The following is a 10,638-nucleotide window of genomic DNA, read 5'->3' as shown; positions in this document are numbered from 1 at the left end:
ACTTTTCTTTGAAACGCTTCATAATCGCAAAAATCCTTTTACGGAGTAAAGTTTAGGTACTAATAAAGGGGGGTTGTAAAAAAATTGAAATAATTAAAAAAAATTAAAATTCCTAACAATATCTTACCACGGGGCCCATTCTCTAACGGAAAATTCGCAAACACTCTCTAACGGGCTGAAAATTGTTTTGCTCTCTGTCGCACTTTTTGTAGCCAATAAGCTTGCAGCTTTTCTTTTTAGAGCAAGTTTACGATACTTTTGTAGATAGAAAATCGGGCCCCATATCTTTCAAAGTCGTTCTTTGAAACGGTATAGATCCAAAATCCTTTTACAGGGTGTTTGGTCTTGGGTTTTGGGTTTTAATTTTTAAATTGTGTTGCCTCGCTTCTTCCCCCTTCTTTCGCTCTTTTTTTGCCCGGCTTCTGTCGCCCCCCTTTTCGGAGTAAAGTTTAGGTACTAATGAAGGGTGGGATTGTAAAATAATTAGTAATAATTGCAAAAAATGTAAAAATGCCTAACGAGATATCTGTATCATATATCTGTCCTGCAATGTAGCCAACCCCGAAACTGCCCACAGCTGCGTGCGCCATCTCGCCATCTCTCGCAAGATCCGTGAACTACTGCTGTGACATAATTGCTGCTCTGCGTGAATATTTTTGTGAAAAATATACACGATCGTTTCAAAGCTCTCATTTTTATTCCAGGCTTTCAATCTCAATTTCAAAGGTACGTTATTGTTTGTGCACGTCTTCTGAAGGGTGGGAAAGTTTAATTTCGTACATATTACGTATACAACTGTTTATATCAGAAAATAAGGTTTTGAGGTGACAGCATTTTAAAATTTTTTTCAATTATTACTAATTATTTGACAATCCCACCCTTCATTAGTACCTCTACTTTACTCCTGTAAAAGAATTTTGCGATCTGTAAAGCCGTTTCAAAATAAGAGCTTTGAAATGAATTGTCGGTAATTTGGACGGCTTTAGCATCCCCTTAAGGAATATTGTGCTATTCGTGGGTTCCGAGAAAGGTTGGTGATTTTGAGTATATAGGCGAACGTTATAAAGCGATGCAACAAAACACGTATATAGATTCATCAGTGACGGGCTCAAGAAAACTAGTCATAGCAGTAAATTTTGCTGCTTAAAAAAAAAATAATGATTAATACTTATCTCCATACGCTTCTAGATGGGTGTGAATTGCATTTATACGAGTAAACGGAAAAATATTCGATGTATGCTTGAGAGAAAACTCGAGCGACAACGCTGTCGCTCTGGGTTAACTGACACATCGTGTGTTTTATATAGATTTATACTGATTTTATGCCGATTTGTGACCACGGCTTCAAAAATTACTTACTTACTTACTAATTCAATTATTGAGTGATTTTTTTTATCAAATACAATATACCACTAATTGAACCGAAACGACGATCACCGATCGATACAAAATTAAATCAGGCAGTCACTGATGCATCCATTTACATAATCTGCAATTTCTCTTTTAATATTTAGATTATGTTTAAAACTCGAGTAAAAAAAGTTTTTCGATACAAGAATGATTAATCTTGAGTTCGGTATAATTGCTTTTTGATTGGAATTACTTTAAAGTATTTTCCTCTCTTATATTAATTCATACGAAAATCTTAGGTGGTCACAAGTAGGTGCATTTACTTTATTGTCATGCTGCGCGGACAGTTTGCTTACTATAATAAATAGAACATCTTTTAGGCATGTGAATTAATTATAAGATGTAATCTCTTTAATTACCGCGTCTTTTGATATGGGCTTACAAAATAAGAATACGTATTACAAGTGCTAAGACAATTATAATAAGGAGAACAATATATTATGATACTTATTTTATATTTTTATTTTAACAGTATAACACTACAGTACAGTACTGCAAGAATTACAGCGTTAGTTTCTTCACCGAACAATGAGTTTTTAGATCTAAAGGATTCAACACCTTTACAGATGATTGTCGTTTCAAGATTATCCTTTATCGGAGTCTGGTCGGTATTTATTATCAAGTCCTTTAACCATTTTTCTTTCGTGCATCCTCTATGGTCTTTCTAACGAAGGCGTTCCATTCGTCGGGCTTATTCGTTGTATACCAATCGGCCATGTGGTCCAAAAGTACTTTTTGTTTTTCAGTGCATCTTCTGCATTGAGTTTGCATAGCTTCACCTATGACTCCTAAAACCACAAGAAAGCTCAATAGTTATTCGTTTTAACATAAAACATCAAAAATTATATAAAGCCCATAAAAAATGGAAAAGATTAGAAAAAAATAATATTCAGAAAGTCTGACATTTTAAAAATGCAATATATTTCAGCATTGCTGTAAATCGTATGCATTTCGATAAAAGATCGAAGTTTATATTTTGTCCATCATATTTCTAAAGAGACTTTTTATTCGAAGATTAGAGAGTAAAATCGTCGAACTCTCAAACCGATAGTCAATAGGAAATTTCATTGTTGTTTGTATAAATTATTCTCAGAAAATATATACTCTCAGAAAACTATGCTATTATTAAACATCTGTTTGTAAAACTTTCTGAAGCAGATTTAATTTTTTGCTAAAACATTCTATCTCTAGCATTTTGTTGTCGCAAGTTTTGTAAGATTGTTGTTGTTTTCAAATAGCGGAATAAGAATTAAGCAAATCTTTTGCCTGTACTGTACAGACAAGATTTTTTTATATATACGTATGTACGATCACCTTATTTTTTTGCATAAACGATCACCTTGGATGATTTTTACATCCCAATTAAAAGTCACTGTTATTGTCTCGAATTAGAAGTGATATTCCATAATTTTATGTATCGATATTTGAATATTATTATTATTATAAATATTAAGTATAATGATATATATTTATATATTAGTGGTTTTGCACATGTGCAAAGTTTTTAAGATTTCTTATAAGCTGCAGTCATTATTTATTTAAAAAAAACTCAGAGTGCTACGCAAAATTACACGTTTAAGGGTTATCTATTATAATAATATAATAGATATGTTTAATAGACATCTGTAATAGACTTATAATAATAAATATTAATTAATAACATAACATTGATAATGCCTTATAGGCTATCTTAGCAATGTTATGTATCTTAATTATAAACGTTATAAGTGTAAATAAAAATTGTCTTATAAAAGACAACTTTCATATAGATATGCGTGTCTGAGGGCGGTTATCCTAGTCGGATCTTATTTCAAGACCGTCTTAAGTAATGTCTTAAGTTTTGCTAATACGGTCATTTGATTGGCTGGACGGAGTCTTAAGACTGCTTTTGACCAGACTTAAAATGATCTTAGATATTAGATCCGACTATGAATACCGCCCTGAGAATGTTTCTCGAGTAACCAACAGTCGTGATACTTGAATATTTAAACGGGAAATACGCGCTCTAAATATATCCTTATGGATATGCATGCAAAACTCATAATTAAGATTCTGATTTATGATCTTGTGTGTGCACATCCGATACATAATAAAAGAAAGTTCTATTTTTGAACAACAAATCTCTTTTGATAGTTTGGTTTTTATCGATGTTTTTCTCAATGCAAGTTCAAAGCACAAAATTAATGCAATTTTATTAACTCTTCCCCAATTTTTAAGTTTATTCATTTTTATGCTAAGAAAAGATTTTTTTTATTTTAAATTGAAATTCTTGAATTAAAATTCTGCTCCACATGAAATTAATTTAAGAATGTTACTTTATGATACTTCTGGAAGTCGATTGTATACCTTGAAACGAGGTGAAAATTACGGAAGTGAGAAAACTTACTAGAGTATCTACAATTTTATTTGTCCAAATCCAGTAAATATGCCCACTTTTGTAATTTTTACCTCGTTTCAAGATACACAATTAAATCCCTATTCCCAACTCAATTCATCATAGATCCCTCATTAGCAGCCGTTAATTACTCAAAAGCTACAAATATATCAGCTACTATCATTAGAGAAAATCGATTTTACATTAACAAAAAAACAGCAAAGAAAAAAAATACATAATTAAACGTAGGGCGTTTTATGCGTAAGAATATACCTTTAAAGAATTTTGCATCTGCGGTCTTGCACGGTGCGGTGTCCATGAAGCAGTTGTAATATTGGATTCGCAATTTTTCGTTTGACAAAATTTCATTGAGGTCGATATCGTCGTACCGACCCGAGTACTTCTCCTCCGCGAATACACACGCCGATGCAACGGCGACCATCGTCACAATGAAGCTTAGTCGAGCCATCGTCTCTTCTACCTTTGCACTGACTCTCGCAATAGAAATACTTAGTATAACCGAGCAGCAAATCCATTTATACAGACTGGCCGCGGCAAAAAATTGTTGTTTTTTAAACTGGATATTGCATCACACGTGGTTGTCACACTTCGATGATGACATATCTGTAATTATAATGAAAGAAAAAAAAGAGACAAGAGGATTTACCAGTATAGACGAGTTCATCTTAGCGTTGTGCGTCACGAGTGATTCACAATTCAAAAAAAGCGTTTACGTAGATGCTTTTTCTGTCCCCTAAAGATTTATCTGAGAAATTAATTTTTTATTTTCTGCATTCGCATCTTGTTTTATCGCGGTTGATCTCACAAAGAAATTCTAAAGAATTGGGAGGGAGATAAAAAGAGAAATATTATAGCCAGAAATGTAAATATTATAGATAAGTGAATCATCATAGATAATCGTCATAGATTTCTCAGATCAGATTTTCAAAATTTGTATGAGTTTGTTAATAAGTAATTTCGATTTAGTTCGAATCTCGCTCTTACGAACGAATTATATATATACTTAAGCGTTCAAGCATTGCAGTTATAGTTATTTCTGAGTTATGAACAAGTTTCTCATGGACGCGAAACGACTAATAAATCTTCAAATCCCTATTTTTCTAATCATATTTTTTCATTATTATGTGTCAAATGAAATACGTTTCTTGAAGGTGACCGCGCGCTAGTAATTATTGTATAACTGGATACCATATTGGATATTGTAATAATAAAAAAGAAAAAATCCACGTGTATATGTAATCACGAGTATCCTGAATAAAATACAAAGTGCAATAAGGATTCTAAGAATCGCAATCAATCAAGATATCTGTTTTTTTGTTGCAGTTATTATATAGTTACATCAGAGAAAATAAATCTTTTTCTTATTTTTCACTACCGAAAGAAATGAATTTTTCGCATGCAATATCTTAAACACCACCAATTAGCAAAACTGTACCAAAGATTTTCTTTCGATATGTGTAGGCATTGTAGACTAATAAATAGCTCACGAAGAAAAAAGACGAGACAAATGTATTTTGGTATATAGACAACAGAAAAAAAATTTCTTTCTCATTTCTTACGCATCAGAGCTTGATAAAAAAAAAAAAAAAAAAAAAAAAAAAAAAAAAAAGTCTTAAATTATAGTCTTAAAAGTTTAAAATTATATTATCATATTAAAAGTGTTATTTACGTCACTATTTTTTATAGGATTTATTTTGCAAAGAAATAGTCTTGATAAATCATTAATTTAATATTTATCTATAAAAAATATCATATTATCTGATCGTTTTGTCAGCTAAATCGTCATTAATTATACTTCCCGAAATATTTTGCAGTCTTGTAATATGTAAAAAAATGCAAAATTAAAACGTGTAATTTCATAGGTGAATATTATTGTAGAAAATCCTATATGCTATTAGATAATTTGATTAAATAAGAATTAGTCGTACTTTGTAAATAGATAAATTTTTTATAAATAAACAGTCTTTTTCATGCTTTTTCTCAGAAGTCGGTCCGACTATGCTCTTCGACACGGGAAAAAAATTAGTTACCATAACAAATCTAGTTGTAAGATATGTTTAGTTGTCCATATTTTACAACTTCTTTTTTTTGTGGAAGAGATTAGAGAAATTTAAAGAAATTAGAATTATTGGAAAAATTAGAGAATTTAGAGAAAATACACACACATTTATCCAAAAGTATTTACTACAAAAACTGTGCGTAAACTCTTTCAAAAGATATATCATTTGTTATTGCTTGATGTGACGCAAAAGATCCTATAGGATATACAGGTCCATATGGATCTATCTTCGAAAATCAATAGTTTAAAAGTTACTGATTTTTTTGAAAAAATACAAAATTTGTTAACAAAATTTTTTTACTCTTTTGATAGTAAGTAACTCTTCACGAATCGAATTTTAACTTGGAGTCTGGGGTGGCTAACTCACGATCCAAAACGAAATGCTAAAATTTTTGCGCTCGTCACGCGAGCAGGTGGTCGGAGAGGAGATCAGGATTATACCTGAAAACGAGTGAGTGCACGAGTAAAAAATGAACTGTGTGCGTGTTTACGAGAAATGTTACGTACTATATGCTGAAAAAGAGATAACAAAAATGCGATAGTGAGCCAGTGAAAGATAGAATAAATGTGGTATACGAAGAGTGAGAAAACAATAATATGCGAATAAAAGAAAAAGATATACCGCGTGACGTTGCGCGTATTATACAGTAGGATGACCTAGATAAACCTTTACAAGCTTATAACTTGAAAGGAGGGGGTGTAAAAGTCGCCAGTTTTTGCTCTCGATGGGAACCTGTAAAAGTGTGAAATATGCTACCTTATTTGAGGGGTTGAAAGAAGAAGGAAATAATATTCTCCGAAGTTTTTGCCACACCGTAGACCGCTATTTTTGTCCGAATAACTCAAACTTACTCACATCAGAGCACAATACTGATCTCAAAGAAGTAAATATTCAGAAAACAGTAAAACGGAGGCGATAATATCACGGTATGGGGGTGCTTTGCATGGTTTGGTATCGGTAATTTAGCTCGAAATTGAAGGCATTATAACGGCAGAAAAGATATATCGATATATCGATATATTGTGCGAGAATTTAGAAGAATCTGTTTTGAAATTGGATTTAAAAAACAACTTTATCTCCCAGCAAGAAAATGACCCAAAGCATAAGGCAAAGAAAACCACTGCCTTTTTCAAATCTAATAAAGTAAAACTGCTCGAATGGCGCCACAATCACCAGATTAAAATTCCATTAAAAATCTGTGGGCTTATTTGGACAGAAACGTGGATAAAACGAACGTAACTGACAAGACATCGTACTATGCAGCATTCCAGAAGGCCTGGAGAAAATTGATCTTGAATACTTGAAGAAATTAGTCGAGAGTATGCCTCGCCGACTGGAAGCTACGGGCGGTCACACCAAGTATATACTAAGCACCATTAGAATTAATTTTATTTGTTTATTAATTATTACTTCTAAAAGTGTATGATTTATTTTGTCCAGAGCAAAAAATGTAACAATATATTGAATAATAAACTTTTTACAAGAAAAATGAGCACAATTTTTATTATTTCATATCTCCTTTAATTAAATACTTTGAAATGCTTTGATTTTGTATTTAATAATCTATTTGCTTGTTTAAAAAATAGTTACACTAACAAATTCAATTTATTGAAAGGTGAAGGGGTGACGGGGCATACTCGACATTTTTTTTTTCAAAGGCAATTTTCAACAATAAATTAAAATTTTCAAGCAAATTTAATGGTACACATTTAAAAAATGTTCCTTTAGGTAAAAAATTGCTTAAGGAAGTTTTGCTAGCGAATTCGGCACCTTGCACTAGTGCGCACTGAGTGCAAACTTTTTCGGTGCCACACATTCGGCTGCCGCCCTCTGCCCCAGTAGAGTGAAATCATCGTATTCGATTGTGTTGCACTACTATCATGCGACTTTTGTATCGTATTCGACGAAAAAAAACTGCCCCGATATAATGCTAAATTCGTATTCGGACAAACAAAGCAAACTGGATGAGGGCAAACTTTATTGCACTGAAATTTTTGGTGGTGCGGTTTGGTGTCACCGAGTATTTAACCACGAAATTTAAAATGGATAAAACAGTATTCGTTATATGGAATTATTGGAAACGAGTAGTAGAATGATGAAATAGAAAATTTAGTTTTAAATCATATAAGGGAGGAAAGACTAAAAGTAAAAAATTATGTGGATGTAGTAAATGAATATTCCGATAGAGAAGTATGTAATTTTACTTGATAATAACTGCCCTTATAAAATGTATATTGCAAAAAATACTTATATATAAATAAATAAATAAATATAATATAAAATAATAAATTATAAGTTATAATAAATATAATAAGTGTAAATATAAATATATATATATATATATATAAATATAATAAATATAATAATTAGTTATAATAGATGTTATATATGTTATAGTTTCAGAGAAACTTTCGACTACAACGCAGCACATATGCAAAATTAAAAAATTTATATGAAGAATCACAATTTTTTTCACAATGCTGCCGATAATATAATTTCAAGTGATCAAAAATTATTAGCATTTTTATGGTAACAAATTATCAAAAAGCAATATGTTTGTTGTACAAATATATGCAATTATAATACTATAAAATAAAATCAGATTTTTTTACATAGTTTTACAATATATAAGAGAGATGATATATTTAAATTACATTTAATTTTTTTCATAAATATTTCTGTATTAAAGGTTTGCAAGTAACAAAGTCAGCATCAGAGACGTTGCTGGCAGATTTAATATGGCAGAATCCACATTTCATAACAACAGTGACAATATTATGGATTTCTTAAATGACATAGCAAAATCAATAATAAAATTTCCTCAGACATTGAAAAAAAAAAAATATCCAGAAAGTTTGAAAGTGTAAGAAAGAAAAATAAATAAATAATATATTTTTAGTGTTGGTGCGTATTGTGTATGTGTGTGTGTACGTGTGTGTACGCACAAATATGTAGTTTTTAATGTTGTATACAGCATTATAGTAAACATTTACTTAAAGTAATATTATAAAAAAAATATTATTTACTTAAAGTAATATTTCTAAAACATTTTTGAAATATTCGGAAATATAATATTATGAAGTAACAATTTAGAAATATGTAGATATAAAATATTATGTAAGAACGTTCATAAGATACACAAAATCAATATTTTACAATGTTAATCTGATATTTCTTATTTATTGAGATCTAATTGTTTATTTTTATTTATAGATAAATGGTTTTCCTGGAATCCTGGGATGTATAGATGGAACATATATCTCAATACGTCCACCTGCTCACAAAATCAAGTCAACATATGTGAATCGGCACGATATGCCATCTTTAACGTTACAGGCAATATGTGATGCGGATAAGATGTTTTTCGATGTTTTTACAGGACCACCCAGTAAAGTGCATGATGCACGTATCTTTAAATTATCATTCATAAGTACTATATTGCCAGAAACATGTGGAGATGAGTGGCATATATTAGGCGATGCTGCCTATCCCCTTTATAACTCCTTACAGAGATTATGGAACTTTGACAGAACAACAAAGAAATTTTAATTACAAGTTCTCTGTTTGTAGAGTAAAAATAGAAAATGTTTTTTGTTTACTAAAAACAAGATTTAGATAGTTAATTAGATTATATTTTAATACAGTTCAACGTAGCTGTAAATTCATTCTAGCTTGCTGTACACTCCATAATTTATGTATTTATTATAAAGATAATTTGGATGATTTCATGGAAGAAGTAGACATTGTAAATATTGAAAATTTTGAAGAAATTAATAGAGATGATAAATAGAATTAAAGGTGAAGAAAAAAGGAATCGGCTATGTCAATTATTGTCATAATTCGATTTTCTAAACTTGTGACGTTTATTACGTTTCATTTTACATAAATTTGTGTTTAACTCTATAATCTATAATCTCTATAATCTAATAAGAAGTATAATAATAGCATAGTATAGCAAAAATATTTATTTTATTTTTATATTTTTAAGTATATTAAACAAAGTATTTGCACATATTTTTGCATAAATTAAATATTACATAGTAAACATAACTTTCAGCTATTAGAATTATTATTGCATGTTTAGTATTATTGCGTTATACATAAGTCATAATATTAAGGAGTTTTTACGATACTGTCTTTCAAAAACTTCCTATTATTGTGTTACAATATATGATAAAATGTAGTATAATAATATACATATACGTTACTATAATTATGTTTATCATCAACAAATACAAATATATTATCTTTCATGAATACTTTTTTTCAACATTACAAAATAATATACGTAATCAGAATTATAAAATAATATGTAATTAATACTGCAAAATAATAAGTAATTAACATTACAAAATGAGTAATTATCTTTTTTATGAATTATTATTTTCTTTTTCAAAAAAACTTTTTAATAATTTCATTTTTTCTTCATGCCTTTCTTGTCTTTTAGCCTCTTTTTCGTTATGAATCTTTAATAAAGTCTGTGCTAAACTTGAATCTTTATTATTTTTTTAACGTTAGATGTTTGTGGAGTATCTTTAACATTAATCACAACTTTGTTTGCACTTTGTAATATTTCTGGTTGTACATTATCATCTATAGCAGCAATCTTTTTTATTTCATTTTCAAAATTTACTTTCATTCTTTTTGACCCAGAAGTGGAATTATTTTTATCAGAAACGCGTTTTCTTTTAAGTATAGTTTTGTAGCGATTTTCGCATTGAATATATGTTTTTTTAATACCAAGAGTTGCTTTTAAATCTTCTGCTATTTGTT

General features: G+C 29.9%; 1 protein-coding gene and 1 long non-coding RNA gene across 2 annotated transcripts; one reads left to right on the top strand and one right to left on the bottom strand.

Annotated features, from left to right (window-relative positions):
- Window positions 1–1,848: 1,848 nt before the first annotated feature.
- LOC143908678 (ejaculatory bulb-specific protein 3-like) lies at window positions 1,849–4,300 on the bottom strand. Its single transcript, XM_077426434.1, has 2 exons — window positions 4,058–4,300; window positions 1,849–2,198 (listed from the first exon to the last, which is right to left on the bottom strand). The coding sequence occupies exons 1-2, from the start codon at window positions 4,251–4,253 to the stop codon at window positions 2,038–2,040; spliced, it is 357 nt and encodes a 118-aa protein (XP_077282560.1). The 5' UTR covers window positions 4,254–4,300; the 3' UTR covers window positions 1,849–2,037.
- A 98-nt stretch (window positions 4,301–4,398) lies between these two features.
- On the top strand, window positions 4,399–10,016 carry LOC143908679 (uncharacterized). Its single transcript, XR_013260211.1, has 3 exons — window positions 4,399–8,394; window positions 8,555–8,728; window positions 9,079–10,016. It is a non-coding gene; the product is annotated as an uncharacterized LOC143908679 (long non-coding RNA).
- Window positions 10,017–10,638: the final 622 nt, after the last annotated feature.

Source organism: Temnothorax americanus, unplaced genomic scaffold (assembly GCF_048541705.1).
Source record: "Temnothorax americanus isolate GAGA-0224 unplaced genomic scaffold, ASM4854170v1 Scaffold111, whole genome shotgun sequence".
In the NCBI taxonomy this organism is placed as follows: domain Eukaryota; kingdom Metazoa; phylum Arthropoda; class Insecta; order Hymenoptera; family Formicidae; genus Temnothorax; species Temnothorax americanus.
Note: the sequence above shows the minus strand (reverse complement) of the source record. Positions and strands in the feature narration are given on the sequence as shown.

Coding starts and splice junctions, on each gene's coding strand:
- LOC143908678 (XM_077426434.1), bottom strand. CDS start 4,253: ATGGCTCGACTAAGCTTCATTGTGACGATGGTCGCCGTTGCATCGGCG. Junction 2,199..4,057: donor AGATGCAAAATTCTTTAAAG/GTATATTCTTAC, acceptor TTGTGGTTTTAG/GAGTCATAGGTGAAGCTATG.